Source organism: Coturnix japonica, chromosome 5, assembly GCF_001577835.2.
Source record: "Coturnix japonica isolate 7356 chromosome 5, Coturnix japonica 2.1, whole genome shotgun sequence".
NCBI lineage: Eukaryota > Metazoa > Chordata > Aves > Galliformes > Phasianidae > Coturnix > Coturnix japonica.
In genome coordinates this window covers 34135329-34157745 of record NC_029520.1, presented here as the reverse complement: position 1 = coordinate 34157745, position 22417 = coordinate 34135329, and the positions used below count along the sequence as shown (strand labels likewise).

The following is a 22417-nucleotide window of genomic DNA, read 5'->3' as shown; positions in this document are numbered from 1 at the left end:
TGGTTGTTCTGCTTCCTTAGAAACAAGTAACAGCTGCTCTGGTTGAGTGGTTGTGCATTTAACAGTAGTCTGAATGAGTGGTACCAGGATGAAGGGATTCAAACAAAAGCAGCTGTAAATCAAATGATAGGCAAGTTGGTCCTCGTGTAGAAAGTACACCTCTATTTGGAGTGGGGCCAGAGGAGCGATGTGAAATTGCTTTGAGTTTGCACAATCTCAACAAGGATTAATTTTTTTTTTCTCTGTTTTTCCTAAAAAGACGGGGGTGTTAAGTTAGTCTTGTTGCATTCTGGATTGAGCAGCAGGAACTTGGGACACAAGCCCTTCATTGTTACAGCCCTTCCCTGTGGGGGGAGCGGGAACTTCCCTGCACACGCGCTTGTGTGATCCTGCTCAGACAAGCTTATGTAACCCATTTCATGGACTACTCTGCCCTACTTCCTGCTGCATAAATATGAGCTTGTTCTCATTGCTTGCCTGCAAATACAACTTTGGGCTATTGCTGGAAAAAAAAGTTCCATTCTGTCTGCAGGATGCTCCAATCCGTGCCTGTCCTTTATTAGCTTAGTCCAGTTAAGCTTTCGTTTTGCCTGCGGCTGCCTGCCATTGTGGGCATGGAATATGCTGTTTTGGTGGGGGAGCAATTGTATTTTGAAGGCAGTTAATTATAAGCTAGAACAAATATTTAGCTCCACATCTGTTCAGACAATGGAGCTACACTTTTAAGTACTTTTTAACCCCTAAAGTAGTTTTGGGATTTAAAATAAAATAAGATTGTTCTGTTGGCAGTATTACCAACATATTAAGGGTCTCTGGGTATTTTCTACACATAGGTTCGTTGGCACTTCTGGTTGTTCTAAGGGCTGGTGCAAAGGTGGATGTATAAGCCAAACAGCTGCTTTTAGGGTCCTGGTTAAATCCCCGCAGGCCAACTTAGAGCCTCTGGAAAGCAAATCATGGCTAAAAGTGATGCAATAGCTCAACTGAGCTAAACAGCAGTCGAAGATTTCAACACACAAACCTTTAAACTGCCTGTTGCCAGAATTCATTGGCCAGTAGCTTAAGTACAGGGCTTATCTAAATGCCTCTGACTAAATTAGAAGGAATAAAGAAATAGCAAGGAGGAGCCACGGGGCAGCTCTGCAGCTGAAATAAGCCTATGGGGAAGTAAGGTTAAGAGCAGGAGTATTGCAGAAAGAAAAGCTCAACTGGCAGACTTGATCTAAGCAAGCAGTTACAAAAAAAGCATGCTGGAGCTTTTTGGAAACTTCTAATTATGGGGTGTGGTACCTTGTGAGAGTAGAGCAAATGTACAGAGTTGGTTTACATTAAAAACTGTTCTGTGTGTGCATGTGTGCATATGTGGAGAATGGAGTGATGGCAGCTCAGTGCCCGCTGCTGCTGCTCTAAGTGGAGCCTTGGCTAAAAGCAGTTTTTCTGTTTTTCAAAGGGTTCCTTACCAGATGACTGCACTGTAATTACAGGGTTTTCAAGTTGAAGTGTGTTAGCCTTAACAACACCAACTGACAAGAGCCAGCAGCTTCTAGCAGAAGCCTTTAAACTGTACAACAGCAGGTAAACATGGAAGCGGCTCTGTTCCAATACAGCCAGTCACCTTAACGAGGATCTGTGCTCTGGTGCAGGACGGCTGCTGTGGCTGCTCTAACCACCACTACCATGGGGCAAGAAACAGAGATGGCACTTTTCTCATGTTTTTCAATTCTAAAACCTTTTTCTAACCCCTAAAACAATTATGTTTGGGTTTCTTTTAAATGCATGTTTCTCTTAGCAACGTGTTCTTGACAACTTTTGTTTGCTTCCCTTCTGCAAAGTATATTGGTCATACTTGCTTCCCTGCTCCTTCCAGGAAAGAAAGAAATTTTATCTTTCTTTGCTCTTTGAATTATCTGTAGTACTACAGAAGTCTCCTACCATCCTGTATGGCTGCTTGGTTGATAAATGCTGATGGCTCTGCAGCCTTGCAGAGTTGAAAGAATGAAGGCTGTAAGCTTGGGGAGTGCTTTTGTTTTGTCCCTTATTAGTGGTAGAAGACTGTTAAACTGAATTAGTGCTGGGACAGTAAAAAAGACTTTAATTGCTGTTTACTGTGGCCATGCATCTCTAATAACAACTGTCTGGAGATGCTGAAGCATCACATACAGTTGTAAGATGGCAATTCCTTGCTTTCACAGCATCTTGCCTTTAAAAAAACACACAAAACAAACCTGAAATGAACACCTTATGCCAGCAGTTTTCAATAGCGATAAGAGAGTTGCTTTACATTTCCTTTTCTTTGTGCCACAGTGGGAAGTCGTTGGCATCTGCCACCCTGTGAAGCTTTTTCAGCAGAAAAGATCACCCACAAGTCATGAATAAATAGGGTTTGTATGTAGTTGGGTTCCTCTTCCCTTCCCCGAAAGTTCCCTGTTACCGTGGTAATATAGAAGTAGTTATTTCATTTTAACATCTTTACATATTATTTATTCTGTGTTTTTTTTTTTCTCCACATTCTATTCATAGAGCAAGCATCACTTTTAGCATGCAAAACTTCCCTGTACATCTGAACAAGGACAAAGCAGCTGCATTTCTAAAACGATTCACATTATTTTATATACCTCTGAAGAGATCACCCCAATTAGAAACAATTCAAAGTGACTGCTGTACAATGGAAATCACTTATTCACAATATCTGTAGTTTATATTTCATTCTCTATTTACAAAATACTATCCTGAAAATTTTCTATTAAGCTTCAATTTGAGCAAAGTAGTTTATTTATACCTAAGTAACAGCGGTTACTTAACATAAGGGAAAATGCCACTAGAAGAGTACAGAAATGGTTCAGCGTGGTGCTCGGACACCTGTCAAGTCTCTTGCTGTGGTTCTGGTTGTTCTGTGGCCGATGTCTTTGACTGAGGTGGCTCAATTCTGTTTTCAGGAGGTAGGGGTGGAGGCAAGAAGTCAGGTCGCTGAGGTGGATAGTGAGGAAAAGATCTCATGGGAAACGGATTTCTCACTGTGAGACAATGAGAGTAGTCCAGTTAATACCAATCACACCAGCAAACACACACCTGCTCCTTCTACCCCATGTACCTTACTGCTTACAATGGCCTACCTAAATAGAAATCACAAGCTAGAACCATCTTAGATGATGTGCTCCAATGAGACAAATACTCTAGGAAAGGGAAGCACAAAACACCCACTTTTCTCAGCAGTGATTTGGTGCCCAGCTTGTGGCAGTAGCCAGTTAGTGTCTGCTAATGGGCTGCTGCTGCCACCGCTACCTTCAGTTTGATATGCAGTCTGATCTGCCAGCCCTCAGCTGTCATGCTGTACAAGTACTGTGGAACACAGAGATTACTTCCTCATAGCTTAATCCAAGAACAGCAAGAGGCAGAAAGAAGCCCTTCAGTCTGATACCTGCATCTAGTTCCAGAAATGGAAGCTACAAATTGAAACAATTAACAGGTATGTCACAGATGCATGCCTTTGTATAGACATCAGCATACCTCACTGTTAAAGAATGATGAAATTCTATGATTTATGTCTGATGCAGCCTCCCAACTACTTGCTCTTCTGAGAAAAGGAACCTTTCAGCTGCTGAACACTGCATGCTCTTTTCCAAAGGTAATATCAGTAACACAACTGTGAGCATCTCTGAAGAAGTAAATATACACTACCACCTTAACCAGGAAGTTAGACGAACTGAGAAGTGGTCTGTGCAGATGAAAACTGAATGAACAGGCAATAAACCACTCAGCTACGTACGTACTTGGAGTGGAGTTACGTACTTGGCAGTGGAGGGCGTGGAGGCCCCAAGTCTCGTACTGGAAAACATTCACGTGGTCCGTAGATGCCAGCAGGGGGATGGGGAGGAAAAGGGGGTCCTCTCATGAAGGGCCCTCGGGGATCCATAGGCATCATTGGAGGTCTGACTGGAAGGAAAGGTGGAGGAGCAAACCCTGAGCCGACTGCTTCACTTTCAGATACCAGCAACTGATCAGGGAGAGAGTTCTGTAACACAGTAAGAACGCGGAAGACAGCTTAGGGAAAGGTTAAAGGAAAGAGAAGATCTTAAATCTCACCAGGTCTGCTTTGACACGGACTGTCACACAAGCTATAAACCAGTTCTAAGCGGCATAATCCTGAGCAAGGCTACTTTGGTTTACGGGCCATCAGCTCAATCATAGTTTCACCTCTCAGGTTTTAATTAGTTTTCAGCAGTGATTATGCTCCTAACATCTCAAAATTAACTCACAAGACAGTGAATACTGCGATAAAAGTCCACACACAATTTTTATAGCTTGGACTGCACAATGCAATACGTTACTGAGTATTACAGACATTTTTTTCCATATTTTTAAAAATATATTGTAAATCAAGTTTCTGCTTAGCTACTTACGCTAAGATTAGAATTATCTTTCATCTCATTTCCACTTGGTTCTGTCAGTGGGCTATTTTCTGAAGACGTCTGCCCATCTGTATGCAGAAGTTAAACAAGTTACTCAATGCTGATCCCAACCAGTTTCTTTTCTTATATCAGAAGATACAGGCAAGAAAATTAAACATACTGCCATGCCAAGCAACGACTCTGTGAGCAGACAGAAAGACAACCAAGGAACACAAAAGCTACACTTCAGCATTTTCACCAGCCTGAATATTTGTTCCTCGACACTCAAGCTGCATAAAACTTTCTATTTTAAATCCTCGTTAAGCTGCTCTCAAACTCTATCAAACTTTAGCCCTTCTGACAAGTTTCTTGCTCTTCAGATATCTGACTTAAGCTAAAGTTTTGGTGTTACGCATCTCATCTTAGGAAAAGGCATAAGGGCACTATGGTTAGGCTGCGGTTGAACTTGATGGTCTTCAAGGTCTTTTCCAACCCAGGTAATTCTATGATTCTCTGATTCTATGTTAGCTTGCTGAGTATTTGTAGTCAATTCACCTTAGAGTTGGAGCCTGGACTCCACTACTGTGAGATGTTGCTCTTCTGAGATAAGATGCTGATGGGTGTATTTTTACAAATGCCTAAGTCTGGTGAAATTATATGCCTTGAAAAAGCAACATTCACAAGCTTAATGAGCTGCTAGATGTTGGCAGCAACATTATCCAAATGTTATCTGCTGTTTCTATTAAGTAGGCTACAAACTGCCCAAGAACCATGTACTCAGAAGAGGATGTTATTGCTAATTCCTCCCATGGCTTCATACAGTCCTCCTACACTGAGATTCTCCAGTTGCTCGAACCACAGGAGCCAGGTAAAGCAGTTCCCACCTGTCTTATCAAAAGACTGCATATTGTAAGTCCGCAGCTCTGCTGGACCAGAAAGTCTTCCAGTATTTGGAGGGAAGAATCTTTCTTGTCTTCGAGGAGGAAGAACTGAATCAGTATAAGGCTCACCTGTCATTGGGGAAAAAGAAAATATCACCAAACAGGTCTGTGTTTCATACAATTTTACACCAGCAAAATCCTCTGGCTATCTTATGCTCTTGGAAATAGTCAAAGTGACTGTTAATCAGGGTGGGAAAACAATCTTTCCTTCAGTAACGAAGGCCAATATAAAAATAGACCACCGTTTATTTTAAATCACACTAATCTAAGAGTGACATTTCCCATTACAGTTCATTGCGTTCTCTAACACATTTCCAATTTACTTGCACTGAATTGAGCTATTACGGAGCTACAAGGCAAACTGCAGCAGAGAGATTCAGAGGTGGGTATGAACACAGTTCTGGACAGGAAAACAGGACTACCGCTGCAATGTCCTGGAAGTAGCTGAGATCTGGCAAATAGGAAAGTTCACCTTGAATGAACTTTGAGTTTCATGATCAGGCTCATATGCAGCTGAGGAGGCTTATATGCAACCATAATATCTTGCTGCAACTGACAGTTGTTCTATAGCTTTATTTTAAATGCTGGTTTTTAAAATTGTAGTATCTTTGTTTCTTTAATACAGACACAAAATACTTAAATATATACACCATAAGTCAGTAATTCCATTCTTCCAGTAGTCAAGCAAATTTCTGTACCTGATGGAGGCAGAATGATCCTGCGTTCTCTGTCCCAGGGAGGAGACAGGGATCCAGTATCTGATGGTGGTCTGTGGGGATCAGTTAATCTATCAGAACTCATGTCTCCTCGTTCATTACTGGCTTCGTACATAACAGTAGATCCTGGTCCTCTAGATCCTAATTGAAGAAATCAGAGAGCTATTTACTCAGGTTTTTAAAACCTCCATTATGTCTTTCTTCATTAAGACTGAAAACAACGGAATGCATCACAAAATGCCAACACTTTCAAGATACGAGAGGAGCAAAGGTCCACAGGAATCTCCAGCTGTTTGCTGATGGTGATTTACAAGGAGCCTTTTAAGGTTTGTTTGGAAGGAAAATATATTCGTTCAAGAGAACTGCACTCTACAGTACCTGATCGTTTTAAAATCATTTTTAAGAGTACTTGTTAATGCAGAGAAACTACCGCCTTCATGGTGAAGGTTATTGTTAGCACTACAGTAATGGCCACTAGCAAAACCTCATTGAGTTAAAAATTATCACTCAAAGTTAATATCCTCATTCAAAATATCTATTCATACTATATTCAAAACTATTCTCATCCTCTCTATTGTAAGAAAGAAAATAATAGAAAAGACCTGGTCAACATATAAGTAAGTGGAAGAGAAATTGTGACTTCAGGTGTATGCTTTCCTTTCAGGTAAGACTCGGTCTGAAGATTGACAGAATACATAATTCTGGCATCCTCCTCTATTCCAAAATTCAACCTAGAATTCAAAGCCATTTTCTACCTTGCACAAAGTGAGACGAGCACTATAATTACTCTGCAGTTACATCAACTACACACATCATTTGTTTAATCTATCCAAGTTATATTAAGTGTTGTATTGCAAAATGAAGCAGAGTCATGCCTTTGCATAGTTACCTTCCCTACTATGACTCCACTTTGAAATCCACTTTTCACTCTTACTCACCAGTAAGAGCTGAGCTACAATTTAAAGATTTGCATGACATCGAAATTTCAATACTTATTGCCCCTATTCAAGGAGAAGTTGCCAAGCCTGTAATTCTTCTTGTTTGTGGTACAGCTATGGTGGAACATTCAACCTCAGCTTTTTTTCCCCTCTCTCAGAACATGAATCAACTTTCAGATGGAGCCAGGTATATTATTTACAGAGAATTAAAGTACACAAGCAGACAATACTATTTTTTAAAAATCAATGTTGATTATTGAAATATAAATATTTTTATATATTTTATAAATATTTTGACATATTTCCCATTAAGTACAGTTGCCAACAGATTTTGCAGCAGTACTAAGTTATATTAGTAGCTTCTTCATTACCTGTAACAGATGCTAAACTCCATACTAGAACTCACCCACGCTGTTTCCATTAAAGCATCAAACATGAAGGAGTCATGATTCCTTCCCTTACGACCTATGACAGCACGGCTTTCCTTTAACTACTCCTCAACTCCTTCTCCTTATACACAGCCTTCCTGTTCTCTTTCAGCACTAGGAATAAGACTATCCCCGCATACAATGACTGCCTCAAACTTCAAAACTAAAGGGAGAGAAGCACTTCACTGAATCAGTAACTTCCTACAGAACCATTTTTCATGATTCTCAGTACAATGTTGAGAATGAAGATACCTCCACTTTCCTTCTCTCTCTTTAAATGAATGAAATGGAAGCGTCTGTATTTTTCCTTCAGAAATCTAATTGACTCATTTAACTTAACATCAGAAATTATTTCAGCAGAACTGCATTTGTCCAAGAAATAGGACCAAGTTTGGTTCTTTTCTCAACTTGTTGAATTGAATCCACTGACTTAACTCAAACCAACAAAATTTTCCATTGTACCGGTGTACATTATACAGATTTAGAAGCAAGTTGAAAAACAGGAAGAGTTGGTCTGTTTATACTGAATTGGTTGTTTTAATGCTTTCGTCACCAGTAAGAGGAAAAGGTGTGACAGATTGATAGCAGAGGAGAGAGAAATCCAGAACAGACAGGTTTTCAAGTTTAAGAATTGTACCTCTTCCTCCTCCTGCACCTGGAAGCATAGGTGAAAGCCTTAAAGGACCCTCCAATAAAGTTGGAGGGGAAAGAAAAGCTCTTGTTTCAGATGAAGGCCGGCCCATTGGTGAGGGTCCATATGGGGAATGCTCTGGAACAGTTAAAACAAAATACTCAAGTTCACAATACTCAGTTTAGCAAACTGTAATAAGTAATTAACTTCTCAGGTGACGTTTAAAACTAAATTCAATACGTGAAAGGAGAACTGTGTCCCAATTACTGCATGTGTCATATCTCCAGTCTACTCTCATCAACGCTGCCAACACTTTCAGTTTCAATATTACCTAGAGCAACTTCTTATTTTTAACATGACTTATTTGTATATACACGAGACCAAGGGAGGTTTGAAACAATTAGATGTGTGCGATCTCAGGAAACAACCAGAACCTGGAACTATTAGGGTCTGTTTTACAGTTCAATACTGTACCTCTGAATGGTCTGACTGGAACATCAAGAGCATAAGGATCTTTTTCTAAAAGGTCAAGTTTAAATTCTGCTTCAGTTAATCTGTAAATAAGCAAAGAAAGTGCAAAAATGTTAGCACTGCTCACTATTAACTTTCCTAGCATAAGTGCTAAACAGACGGACTTATTTCATTCTCTGAATAAAAAAAGACAAGGGATGTTACAGAACTCTGAATTTAGTAATTCTTCAAATTTCTTTATGCTCATGTATTTAAACTGGAATTCAGAAGCTGAGTAGCACGTGAGATATCACGAGTCCTAGCACAACATGCTCTCATGAGCACTCCAAGATACGCTTCAGGTGTTACTTTAACTGTACATCCAGAAGTTCTGTCTCATTAGGTCAGTACTAACTTCTGAATTAGGTTGCAACATCATTTGGTAATCATGGCTTCTGGTTAATTCATACATGTTAGAAAAACAGTATCATCATGACCTCAGAGCCCTAGTACTACATTCTGCTTCTCTCATGAACTAATTCAATACCTCACATAATTCATATTTTCATGCATGGCATCATTACAGAAATCCTCAACTGTCTCTTTTTCTTTCAGAGCTATGATGCCCTCTCTGCCTTATCATGATTACCATTGGTTAACACAGGTCTAGAAAACACAGAATTGCACAAATCCAAAACATGCCCAAATCACATTTGTTTAAAATCAGATCAAGACTGAACTTACTTCTGTCTGTTATGAGCGTTTTCTTTTCTTATATCATTGAGTTGTCTCTCAGCTGCACGAGCTGTCAGCTTTCAGGAGGAACAAAAATCAGATGCTTAGATATTTTTTGCTTATTAATTAAATCCTTCATAAACGTGACAGCTAACAGATCCAAGACATTTTTCTATCTGAGGTGTTTAGATTCTCTTTTTGTTGTATACTACTGATGCACAAAGCACATGAAACAGAGCCTCATAGACATCACCAAATGACACTAGCAGTTCTGCTAGCTAACTTCTTTGAAACAAGAAGGCTCCCCAGCAGATTCTTAGAACTGCAGGAATGGGATTCTTAAGCTACAGCTGCTTTGGAGCATAAACAGATTACATACAGGATTTTAAATCTCCAATTTTACCTAAGGAAATTTTATATTAAATTAATACAATTCAAATCTATAATATTACAATAATGAAGCCCTCTAACTTTTAACAGGACGATCTCATACAGACTGTTCTGCAAAACTAAAGATTGTATTCAGGAATACAATTGGAAGTCAGGAGATATTTTAACGTTTCCTGTTTGGAAAAAAGTAAAAATGGAATTTACAGCACCATTTTTAGGAGGCTGTCAATGGAACAGAGTGTTCTCACAGGACATAATGTCTTCTATTAGTAGATAAAAGGAGTGGAGTACATCCAGGAAAAACATTAAAATGGCACTGAAGCAAGGCCAAATGCTTGTGTTATTAGCAAAATGTCACACTCTTATTAAATAACTGCACGTTATTCAAGCAGATTTAGTGCTACAGCAAATAACGCTGCAGTACTTAAATTCTAGTGAGCTCATAAAGCAAGCTATTCAAATCACTAAAGAGACAGTAGTTGCTACAGAATTAAGAACATTTAGTGTTTTGAACTTACCCAATTATCATGAGCTTTCTTCTCATGTGAAGTAATCTGTGAAAAAAAACATTTGTTATATCATCACTGGAGAGCATTATTCATCTGAAGAAGAAAGTTAAGACTGATATAATACTCTCATTCATAAATTTCAAGCGTATGAGACAAACTTAAACCAAAGCTCCTTTTTAATAGTTACACAGTGAACTCTGCTAAGAAACCGAGTCAACCAAAACAGATGGAGTAAGAGAGATTAAAAGAGAACAAAACAAAAGCCAGATGAAGTACCACAACCAAACTGAAAGTGGTATTTCAGTGCAGTAGCATCCATTCGGCTTGGCATAGATGCCAGGTAACACAAAGCACACACCTGATTCTCATAAGAGCGAATGGTTCGTTCCAGCTCTTCTTCCAGATCTTTCGCTCGCTCTCTGTAACAAAAATAGCTTTTATGACGCTGTAATAAAACATTGAGAAATAATAGTTTTAAATATAAAAAGCACAATCGTAGTACTTGAGATTTTGTATCAAGAAGGAAGTATGGTTACTTAGACCTAGAATTAACAGCACTGTGAATTACACTACAGTTTGAGAAACTACAGAACAGCAAGTGTAACACAAAACAGAGAAAACCAGTTAAAGAACTATAGAAAATATTCCTGCACTGGAATAGTCTAGAAAAGAATTTCTAAGCAATAATGCTATTTTACAACTTAGACAAACAGAAATAGAATACACCAAAGCTACACAATGAGCACGATCAGAACAATGGGAAAACCAAACATTAGATTCACCTCACAGTATTCTCTTTTTAACTTTGTATTTTGATGCCCATTCAGCTGACATTTCATTATGAATGCAATTCCAATGAAAAAAGCTCTCAGTGGTTTTCTGTTCCCAATTATGTATGTATTGCTACACACAGGGAAGCACATACTCACAAAAAGGAAACAATCTGGAAGAAAATACATTCACTTCTGGTATTCTCTATTGCCTTTTGTTCACTTCCAAACAAGTGAGTAAAATCTGTAATTACCTGTAGCTGTTTAGTTCTTCAGCAGCATGAGTAATTTTCTCATCTACTTTAGAAAGCTTTTCTTCTTTTTGTAGGCGTTCTCTCTCTTCTACTGTCAGTTTTCTTTAAGAGAATTCACAAACTAAGGTTAATTCTGTTTCTAAATCAACAATTCTGTAGTCAGAACATCAAGAAAAAAAATCTCCAGTTACTTGGCTGTAGTGTATAGAAAATGTTTATCTAGATAAAGGATTTTAGCGACAACAAACTAAGTGGCAGAAACAGGACTAGGCTTTATTCACGTTAATTTATTCAGTTCATTAGTTTTGTTTAATGAAGCATCATCGCTATTCCTAAAAGCATTATGGAAGAGAATTTAAACTCCCAAATACTAAAGTTCTCCTTTCGCAAAATATTTACTCTCTAGGGAGTAAAGTATTTCTATTTAAAACAAACAAAAAAGCACACAACCACCCCCTTCTCTCCCCCAAAAATCCCCAAACCAACCACAACCAAAAAAAAACCAACTACATTACAGACATACATTATCTTTCAGAGCTATTTCAGCAGCTATTTAGCAGATGTGCTGTTAGTAATAATAGCTTCTTTTACTCAGCTATCACACTGGTTTCAACCTGTACTGGCTATGTATACAAGAATGCCAAGCTTTGGCATGGTATATTTAAATGGCTAATTTTTAAGTGGTTCCTTTCTATTCCCTCCTCTCTCTTAAAATCCAATGTTAACGCTATGGATTTCTGAGTTTTGCTACACCTGCAAGGATTCCAATTATGCATGTATTATATATGAACTACAGAGCTCTTTATTGTTGAAAGTAACACTTCAAATAGGCCCTGAATACTGCATAGTACAGAATCAAGACTTGTGCTGGTTCTCTTGCTGCCTTCAGAATTACATTTGCTCCTTGAAGAAGTCATTTTTTGCTAGCAGAACTGTAAATTCATGCCTTATAATGATTCCCCCCCGCCCCTTCCACAGCTACACAGACACATAACGCTACAGAAGGTTTTGCATGTTTCATCCCATCTCTACCAGCTGATTTCCAATCCTTTCCGTATTTTATTGCAGTCAATAAGTCACAAACCATCATTCTTAACTGGGAGGCAGATGGCACAGCCTTTGCATTGCCTCTGTTGGTAAGGAGAGCCTAAATCACAAATGTTCTGTGTTGCTTACTGATAATAGCTGGCTTGTCTATGTATAACTCCTAGCTTAGTTTTACACATAGCACCAGTCTTCCATCGACATTGCTAGCCCCCTGTTACTATATTAAATATACTCCACAGTTATAGAAGTTACTGATTGCATTTCTTTCAGCACCTCTGACAGATGAATTAGATCATATCTTTACTTAAAAGTCAAGCTTTCTAACTTCACCTAACTTACTCCATAGATTAAAAGACTAGTTACTTCTCCTCTTATCCTTTTCTCCATACTTGAGGAAAAGACCTAAATTAATATACCATTACTTCTACGGAGACAATATAAAACTACTTTGGCCACAAATGTCCACAAAGGTAAGGAAATTCTGTTACGTTACACACAGAGAACTCTGTAAAACAACATTCAAACTTTCAATCACCTTCAGCCCCCCAAACAAAAACGTGTGAATGTGAAGCAATACGCATTGAATATAAAAGACAGGAGGAACCATCACCTGTGTAGTTTCATTTCATTTTCTTGATAAAGCTCAGTCATAACTTTAAGTTTCTGCTGAAGCTTTTGAACTTCACTTTCCAAACGTTCGTTTTCACATTGTAAGGAAACTTGTTCACTTTGGAGGTTTTCTATACGCTCTGTCAAATACAGAGAAAATTATATTAGGAATTAGACACAATTCATAAAACTAAAGTATTTGCAACATTTTTGGACTGTAATAAGCCTGTAAAAACGTCTGATGCAACATTAACTTAATACAGTATGCAATAACGTGTATTAATACGTTTTGGTAGATCATACAAACTGAGAGACAGTGTTGGCCCTTTGATTATATTCTCTGCCTGCCACAAAGCGCAGCTCTGAGCAAAGAACTAACCTTGCAACCCCTCCAAATGGTAGAGCTTCTCTAGGCATTGTAACTCACAATGAAAATTTTCATTGACAGCTTTTATTGCTGCCATTACTCAACTAAAAGAATAAAATCTTTATCATCATATATTCCTGTAGATTACCAATTCAAAGTCTTGCTAAGATGCCTGAAGGGATAATTCTGGCTTGAATCTGAAAGATTTGCCTAACTATTTTATCCAGATTAAATCAGTCATGTCTCTATTTACTATTCCTAAGCCTAAAGAAAGAGCTTCAAGTAAGTTTAAGGACCTATATGGGACAGAGTAAAAATCCATTTGAAAAATGCATCAGCATAAGAAGTTGGTGTAAATGACCATGAAGCACTGAAAATGTACAGTTTTATGGAGCACACCATCATTCAAATACCAAAGCGTGATGGCTGTTCTGATTGCTTTCATCAACAAAAGCAATAGAGAATTTTCAAATCACAGTAGCAGTTTTTTCATTTCATAAAGTTTAATTCAGTATAACCTATACAAGAAAGGAAAAATTAAAGATTCTAGCTTCAGTGCTCCAAATGCAGTACTTCACATTTTAATAAGTATTCAGCTTATGCTACAACTAAACCGTCTGCTTTAGTAGGTGGTTTAACAATTTTAGACTAAAACTCCATTGTTTCATGTCCAATGCTTATGCAAAGGTATTTTATATTTACTAACATCACTTATCCCAGATATGTTAAGGTTTTATAATTTCCACGCTCCAATAGAATACAATAAAATTGAGAAATAGTGTTTGAGCAGTCAATTATCAATTACTAAACTTGGATTGCTTCAGCACCAAAAATCAAGTATTTAGAATAGCTAACAGGCATTTTAAATGTCAAGTAGACAAGTAGATCTATTAAACTTCAGCTTTTAGTGGAAATAATATGTAATGTCATTTATTACCTGTAAGTTCTCCCTTAGCTTTACTTTCATCAGACAGTTTTGAATACATTTGATCTCTTTCTGTTTCCATGGTCTTTAAACAAGCATTTAACTGCAATCAAAATGGGAAAAAAAAAAAAAAAAGCTTAAAATTATTAGAAATGTTTGCATGCAAAAACATCTAAAGAACAAAACTGCACAACTCTGTGATACCACTAGAAAGCTATTTACAATTAAACTTAGCATTAAAAAATCACATATATTGTATTTAGATTCCCCACCCAAAAAGCATCCTCAAATTTCTTAAAATCACGTACCTTTGCAGCATAGATCAGTTTCTTTATGGTTCGTTTTTGCTGATCATCTGATTGACAGAATAGAATGTATCACTTATAAAGCACAGGTTTGTGACAGAGCTTACTACTTTGCTACCAGTTTATTTTTATTAAAAAATGCCACAATAGGCAAAGCATATTTTCAAACAGAAAAGTAAGGTTTGCACCTATATACATCTGAAAATCACTGCCTAATACTAACATAAGCTAAGTCATTCTGCTAGAGACCAGGCATTGAGTCTTTTCATTTCTCTGTAACAATTAATACACTTGCATCTATACCCACCCAATAGTCTACAGTAGCACAAGCTACCATTTCTCCAGAAGTTTCTAAGCATCAAATAACTTGTCTGACATGAATAACATCAGGTGAGTTTTGAAAATCCAATTTTCATTATGTTTATCTTTCTACATTCCTTGAAGTTTGTTGGTTTGATATATTGAAACACTGAAATGTTTTTAATATCATACCTAAATGCTCTCCATTTTCTGTTTCATCCTTTAAATCGGTGTCCCAGTGGTTATCTTCAGTGTCATCATCATCTCTGACTGCTGAACTCCAGTCTTTCATCTTTAACAAGTACTGTGTCAGTGACTGAGAAAAACCCCAAACAAAACAAGAACAGTAAAAATAAGTACAAATAATAAAAACTTCGTTAGCAGTACAATTACTTTTCCAGGTTTTCTAACCTTTGTTTAGTTGTCTTAGTAGATTAAGTGAACTTTAGGTATAGGACTCTAAATGTCCAACATTATATTCTTCCCATTAAAAAATATACCACATGTCACGGTATACTCTAGCTGTTCAAGTACCCAAGTAAGTCGGCTTTTCATAAGGCTTGTGCAGATGAATAAGGCCCTAGCCCCCATACTCCAAATCTCAAAAAAATATACCTATTAATAAGAATCAAAAGTGTTTCTCCTTTTTAAGACCTGCTGGCTTCCAAGACTGTCATAATACTTCACACCTGTGCTGCTAAGCAACTTTATTTGCTTAGCAAAAAAGGAGACAGCAAACAAAAACCCAAAACAACTTAATGTGTATTAAGACAGGGATCATTTGTTCAATTCTCTTGAAACTTCATGGTTCACATCAGTTTGAGTAATCCGCTTCAGTGCTGGCTTTCATCATTTACCTTGACTCGACTCTCTTTATCCTTCAGTACTTCTTCTGTATCTGCTTTAGATGATTCAAACATCTTAGTTTGTTCATTTAGTTCGCTAAATCGTTCACCCCATCCTTCTGCTTCTTGTAAAAGCTAAAAAGGGAAATACAAGGGTAGGGTGATTATTTCTTTGTATCAAAAATCAAGGACAAATATCAATTGAGCATGTTGCATGTACTATCTTTTCAAAAGAAGAATTTTAACCTCTCATCCACCAATATGAGTTAAACAGAGACTACAAAGATGGTTAAATCTCGAGTTTCAAATATCAATTCTACGTTATTGCTCCATTGCTTTTACTACAATAGTTTGGCTACTGGCACACAACTGCATCTTTCAATCAGTGAAAGCCACATCTGAATTCACAGCATAGTGCAAACAAATGAAAAACTCTTTTCGTTAATACAAAAGACATACGTGGGCAACTATGTTTATCATTAAACATCACTCCTAAAAGGGAAGCCATACTTTGAGTAGCTTCTGCATAAAGCCAAAGAAAAAATAAATTGACCTTACTTATGTACTTGTAAGAATATAACTGTGAAAGAAAAAAAACACTGAGATCAGACGCTTCCAGCTCACAGAAAGTTATGTATGGATTTGATGAAAAAGGGCTCTTGAAAGAAAATAATTCTCACGCTGCCACAAGTAAGAAGAACATCAAGTTTTACTGATAACAGAGTTGTGTGTATCGGGAGCGTTGCTCTAGCAGAAAATTCACTATTTCCAGTAACTTCCCTGACAAACCAGCTAGCTCTGCAAGGTACCTGCCTGGATACATTTCAGACAACAAGGAGATGAGTCAGGCAGGAAAACAAACACATATCCACAAAAAAATGAAATAGTTCATGCATTATCATGCAGGTATTATCTTTTTTGTTAGAAATCATAATTTCTTTGTTAAACCTGGCATTGCACTAAATGACTACTGCATATGCTGAACACTTTAAAATAACCAACATTCTTTGAGATCTAGCTATAGGAAGAAAATAAACAGCTAAAACTTGGGAAGTAACAGCCCTTTCTGTATCCTCACGTTACCAATCGGACTTTCCACTAATTCATCCACAGCAACATTACATTAAGTTCCCTACCTGTTTTTGCACAGACTGTCATTTCTTCATTTGTTTGGTTTTATCAAATAAAAGCATTTGTTCTTTGCTGCTGAAAAGAATCTGTGCCTACGTCTTTGCTTCACCAATCTTTGCCTACATCTCTGCTTTCTTCAGCAAAAATCCTATTAGTGTCACATTACCGCAAGCCCTCTTCCTCACCAATCAGTACATGTATTTCTTCTAATTTCTTTTTATTTTTAATCAATACGGAACTACTTCAGACTAAATTTTCCCATCATCACTTTAAAGGCATGCCCGCTCTTCCTAATTCCGTTTACCAGAACATTCACGGGCTACAAACAGACCCATGCAGGAGGAGCTCCTTGGAGAAGTCACATTTATGAAGCATGTACAAAAACCAAATCACTAAGGAATTTAACTAGGAAGAACCTACCTGTTTCTCACTCTCCTGAAGCTGTCGGTTTTCATCTATTGCATCTTGAAGAGATGTCTTGAGTCTCTCTGTATTAATCTGATACACTTTTAGGGTGGACTTGGCCTACATTAAAAAAAAAAATAGTGCTGTTTCCAACAGTATATGCGAAGATGTAACAAGCAGAGTGACCATGGACTGATTCTTAATTTGTCTAAGTACATTATATTTGTATTCTCATCTTTTTAGCATAATTTCAACAGCCTCTGCAGACTGTAGTTTTGAAACAACACATACAATTGTAGAGTAAGAGGGCAGAGAAATGACAATGGAATTGCATTTCCCAGTAAGTGGCAATCACGATATGAAATTAAACCTTACTAAATCATGGCACACAGAAACATTAAAGCCTTCGCAATCCTTCTCGTTTATATGCCATATTAATTCTGCCTCTTACTAGTCAAAATGTTAAACAAGAAACTACATTGAGAACAAAGAAATGGCAAAGCCTTGGAAACAGAAATTATAAAATAAGACATACCTCAGCAACTTGTGATTGGATAGACTTGGATTCCTTCTCCAAAGATTCCAGTCTTTCCTGAATTTCAGCCACCTGAAAAGAATTATTTTTTATACAGCTTCTTCAATAGATTTGACTGGAAAAATCTAAGCAAGGGCTAAAGTTATTGTAATTTTTCAAACTGGGAAGGTTGCTACCCCCACATCAGAGAAAGCTGTTTTTCTGAGGACATTAAAATGAGTAGCAACACAAAAAATATCATTTTTATTCTTACCAATTTATCATTTTCTGATTGCTTGGATTTTTCTTCTTCCAGTTCCTTTTCCAGATTCTCTATTTCTTGGTTGAGTTTCAAGTTTGATTTCTTCAGTTTTTCTTGCGTTTCCTAAATCAAGTTGTTTTGTCAGTTAACACAACACACTTGACATTAACTACATACAAAGAGGATGTCTTAAATTTCATTTTAATGCAAAATGACGAAGTACAACTAACATCACCCTATCAAGTATAAATCTCAAAGCACTCTTGACTCCTGCATGCTAACAAAACCTTTAACAACCAGCTCTACCGGGTCTGAGGTGCAGAACAAAATAAATTAATTTTCTTTTTTTGTTACATAAATTTTATGTAGTTGGTTATTTGATTAAATCTTTTGGAGATCTTTTACAAATACACACTAAGTGCAGGGGATATCAATGCAGCAATTTCATCTAATTTTGCTGCTGTGTCAATACGAGGCTATTCTGTACTTATGCACGTTTTTCCTTTAAAAGTTCTGACAATTTTAAATCACTCCAGTAGGCTAAAAAATGTACTTGAACATGAGAACGTGAGAACACACCCCCTGCAGTGCCCTATCTCTCCTGTTTAACCAATTAGTTATTGTCTAACATGAAATTTGCTCCAGTATCAATCATCTTAAATGATCCATTCCAATTTTAAAGAACTGTTACAAAAACTTTTCTTAGTTATCTCACTTCTATGTTATTTTTCAGTAGCCCAGGATTAGAAAAGCAATGCTTGCAATTACAACATTTTTGTAAGCATTTTCCTGAAATTCTGCCTTAAATTGTCCAAATGATAATTTCCTTTCATCTTTTTTTCCCCTTATTTTTACCTCAAAAAGAGATGCATCTGATTCTTTCATAAGGCTGTCATCCTTTAGAGACAATTCTAAGTCTTCCAACTGAAAAAATAATAATCAGAACATATTAAAAAAATGGCCTAAATAACAGAATAAACGACATTCAAGTCAAACACAAGTTTTGATTACAGTGTGAGATACCAATAAGGCACTGAATTGGAAGGTTGTTCGGTTACCTCTTTTTTGCTAAGGCTGAGTTTCTCAAGAATTTTGCATTTCTCTTCAACTAGTTCAGCAATTTTATTGGCAAGCTGTTTTTCCCTTCCTAAAATAAACAGACAGCTGGATGTTGCAACATTCACACAATAAAAAGCAGCAAAAAAAGAAGTTTATGGAAGTTACATGTCGAACTATGAAAAATAAGCTTACCTGCATAAAGCCGGCTTCTGACCTGAAACAAAAAGAAAGAAAACAACAACCATGTAAACATCTGATTAATTACCCTTATATAGTATCTGAAAACTATCATCTATGGTAGCATCATCAGGTCGCCCACTGAACTGAAGAAAGGAACATAAATAAAGGCTGCAGTCATGTAACACATACTGCCAACACAAAGTGGTAGTGGACATGAATGGCCTTAAGAGAGGAAGGGCAAGGTAGTTATTCTACGTGCCAAGTCAGACTTAGCTCTCTCCGAAAGAGCAAGAAACCGCATGCTGTAATACACAACAGTCAGAGCTGCAGTAAGTAAGTAAGCTGCACTACTTGATGGGCATCCTGCCCACTTCCCCCTGTGACAAGTATCAAATCAGAGGCTGCCACGTGAGGTGTAGCAGCCTAGAACCAAAATCAAAAAAGCAGGACAAAATGCTACTAACAGCCTGGACAAGAGATGAAGTTGAATGAGCCCATGTAACATGACATCCCTCCCACAGATGGACCTGGAACATGTCTCTGACATCTAAGGAGAATTAATCTTTCTGAATTTCCCTGTAACCTTCTCATTCCACTGTCAGAAACATTTCACTGTCAGAAACTGTCAGTGCAGTCTATATATCTGCATGCAGATTGAACACTTACCGACTGATAGCTTCTATACAGGAACAGGAAAATTGTGAAGGCTCCAACAACGCCGACAGCGATCACTAGTTCCCAAGGGAAACCATAGAGATCAGGTCCGGGTCTCATGTCTTCAGGCAGCGATGCCACAGCCTGAAATTGAAAGATTGAACTGAGGAGGTTAATATTTTCAACAGAAACAGATAAGAAGCAACCTAAGTCAATGCGTAGGGCAGGAGGTGCAGGCCTGTACATCTAGCTTTTACAAGACTCCAAAACGGTGGTTAACAGGAGCCTGAGTTCTGCATTATACAGTTACCAAATGGGAAAATAGAAATAAAGATGCAGCAAGATCGGATAAGGCACAGACAAAGCTCTGAGCACCGCTCCTTCTGTGCCTGACAGTCACGGCAAACTCACCGTGTACGGTAAACGCAACGTGTCGTTAATAACCTGTTGCCATACAGCAAACTTCAATCCCTAATTCTTTAATAGAGCTTTTAAACCCCACCACCTCAGCAGGGCACAAGCCAGGCGGGCTCTGCCCCGTTCCAGCCTTTCGGTCTCTCTCCCACCCTGAAGTGACGAGCAGCGCGTCCCGATCCCTCCGTGCGGCTCAGTGAGGGTACGGAGGGTTCCCGCACTCACCCTGCGGGCCGCCTCGCTGACCCACCGGCAGCAGCGCAGCGCCGCGTCCCGCAGCCACAGCCACACACCGACGGTTACGGCGCCCAGCGCATCCCCTTGGCCGCCGGCCGCCATCTTGCCGCGGCGCCGGCACGGCCACGCGCAGCTCCTTCCGGGCAACCGGCCGTACCACCGCTACGGGCAGCACGGGGGGAGCGGCGGGACGTACCACTGAGACGGGACGGGGGGAACCGCCGCTGGGAGCAGGGAGATCCCGCTGCAGCCGATGGGAGAGAGCGGGACGGCGGCAGCGGGATCCGGGCCTCGGCGCGCGGCCCAGCCGGCAGCGGGGGGCAGCGGCCGCGCGAGCCCGGCAGGCCGCCCTTGTGAACAGCCGGCGCCCGGAGGCTACAAAACTACTTCTGCCCTTGTCACACTGCACCGGCAGACCTACCTCCGCCGCTTCCATTTGCCTCCGCGTCACGGCAGCGCTGTACACAGACAGAAGCGCCGGGCCGGCTCCTGACACAGACCTTGCCCCGCCGGAGAGGCGGGTCTGCCGGCACACTTGTGACTCGCACCCAGGGACAACAGGTGGCGGCCCGCCCCGCCGTGAGGCGCTGCCCGGCACAAGGGAGGCTGGGTCTTGGCTGCACCTGCCTGCCTAGTGAAAACCGACCGTGCGGGGGCTGCCGTTAGTCATAGTGAAGAGGCTGCTGTCACTGCCGAGGGTTGTGGAGAAAAGACATCTACGATCAGCTGGACCAGCCACCGCCACATCCCCACCGCGTCCCTCAGTGCCGCATCTACACTTGAACTCCTCCAGGGATGGTGACTCCACCGCCTCCCTGGGCAGCCCGTTCCAGTGCCCGCCTGACCGTTCTTTCGGGTAAGTTTTCCCTAATACCCAACCTGACCTTCCCCTAGCACAGCTTGAGGCCGTTTGCTCTCATCCTAACACTGTTCCTTGAGAGAAGAGGCCGACCCCCACCACTTCACAGCTTCCTTTCAGGTAGTTATAGAGAGCTCAATTCCCTCTGTGGAGCTTTCCTACTCTCAGGCAGATCGACACTGCCTCCCAGCTTGGTGTAATCTGCACTGAGGTGCACCCAATCGCCTCATCAATAAAGATATCAAACAGGGTCTGCCCCAGTACTGACCCCTGGGGAACATCACTCATGACTGGTTACTAGTATCTTACAGGTACTCATGGAAGCAAAGAGCAAATCTTACCTCTTTAACAATAGTTGTAGTAGCTGAAAAAACAGACTTTACCAGTTCCCCCATCTCAAAAGCACTCAGGCACAGAAGTATCTGATTTATCCAGCCTCCATCTGGTTTGTTTATAAGGGCAAAAAGAAAAGAAAAATTCTGTGATATATTTAATATAACTCCACCTTTTTTTTTCTTTTTTTTTTTTTTTTTTCCATTTCAAATTCAGAAATCTTACACTTACCATTATCTGGAATGTAGTTCTGAACTTGGAAGGTGTTATCTGAGGAAGGCTTTTCACCATCATGTTGAAAATCAGCTCCTAAGCTTGGCATTTTTTCTTCAGAATTTACTGAAGGAATTTCTATCTCTTCTGAATGTCGCTCACTGTCAATACGTGCATCCATTTCATATTTATCCTCCGGCTTTTCTTCCAGCAGCCTTCTTTTACTGCCTGCTCCTGCAGATGAAAGGAAGTGGTGTTTATTTTCAGAGGATTAAACCACCATTCTCACACAATTATATTTTTTTGTTACAAGGTATGAGCCTCCAACTGAGGTTTTCATTTTATTTTCTCCTTGGTAATTATAGATGATGTCATGTAAGATTGGAAGAAAGGGAAGCCATCCAGAGGGTCCTGGGCAGGCTGGAGAAGTGGGCATGTGAAAACCTAATGAGGTTCAATAAGACCAAGTGTAAGGTGCTGCATTTGTGTCAGGGCAATCCCAGGTATTTATACAGGCTGGGAAAAGGTCTCAGCTTTCTACAAGATAACAAACATCACTACAACATACAAAAAACACAGACATGTTCACGCAGAAGGATATTGGAAGG

The 22417-nt window shown here is 39.3% G+C and overlaps 1 protein-coding gene and 1 long non-coding RNA gene across 6 annotated transcripts in view; one reads left to right on the top strand and one right to left on the bottom strand.

Annotated features, from left to right (window-relative positions):
• Positions 1-2436: 2436 nt before the first annotated feature.
• MIA2 (MIA SH3 domain ER export factor 2) overlaps positions 2437-22417 on the bottom strand; it is a 25859-nt gene continuing 5878 nt past the window's right edge. The window contains exons 5-29 of one of the 5 annotated variants that reach the window (XM_015865053.2): positions 21828-22043; positions 21605-21705; positions 19766-19897; positions 19112-19133; positions 18919-19007; positions 18716-18784; positions 17873-17983; positions 17620-17691; positions 17100-17204; positions 15561-15683; positions 14896-15019; positions 14407-14453; positions 14111-14201; positions 12808-12946; positions 11151-11252; positions 10485-10545; positions 10136-10171; positions 9237-9304; positions 8517-8596; positions 8049-8180; positions 6028-6186; positions 5273-5398; positions 4401-4477; positions 3790-4012; positions 2437-3014 (exon numbers count right to left, since the gene is read on the bottom strand). In XM_015865053.2, the coding sequence (XP_015720539.1) occupies positions 2863-3014; positions 3790-4012; positions 4401-4477; positions 5273-5398; positions 6028-6186; positions 8049-8180; positions 8517-8596; positions 9237-9304; positions 10136-10171; positions 10485-10545; positions 11151-11252; positions 12808-12946; positions 14111-14201; positions 14407-14453; positions 14896-15019; positions 15561-15683; positions 17100-17204; positions 17620-17691; positions 17873-17983; positions 18716-18784; positions 18919-19007; positions 19112-19133; positions 19766-19897; positions 21605-21705; positions 21828-22043 (2657 nt within the window). In that variant the 3' untranslated portion in view covers positions 2437-2862. Of the gene's footprint in view, positions 3015-3789; positions 4013-4400; positions 4478-5272; positions 5399-6027; positions 6187-8048; positions 8181-8516; positions 8597-9236; positions 9305-10135; positions 10172-10484; positions 10546-11150; positions 11253-12807; positions 12947-14110; positions 14202-14406; positions 14454-14895; positions 15020-15560; positions 15684-17099; positions 17205-17619; positions 17692-17872; positions 17984-18715; positions 18785-18918; positions 19008-19111; positions 19134-19765; positions 19898-20392; positions 20545-20825; positions 20928-21604; positions 21706-21827; positions 22044-22417 lie in introns of those variants that run through there. The other 4 variants (XM_015865054.2, XM_015865055.2, XM_015865057.1 and 1 more) reach the window with 4 other exon arrangements.
• LOC116653544 overlaps positions 21156-22417 on the top strand; it is a 19269-nt gene continuing 18007 nt past the window's right edge. The window contains exon 1 of the long non-coding RNA XR_004307605.1: positions 21156-21260. This is a non-coding gene — a long non-coding RNA (uncharacterized LOC116653544). The remainder of the gene's footprint in view (positions 21261-22417) is intronic.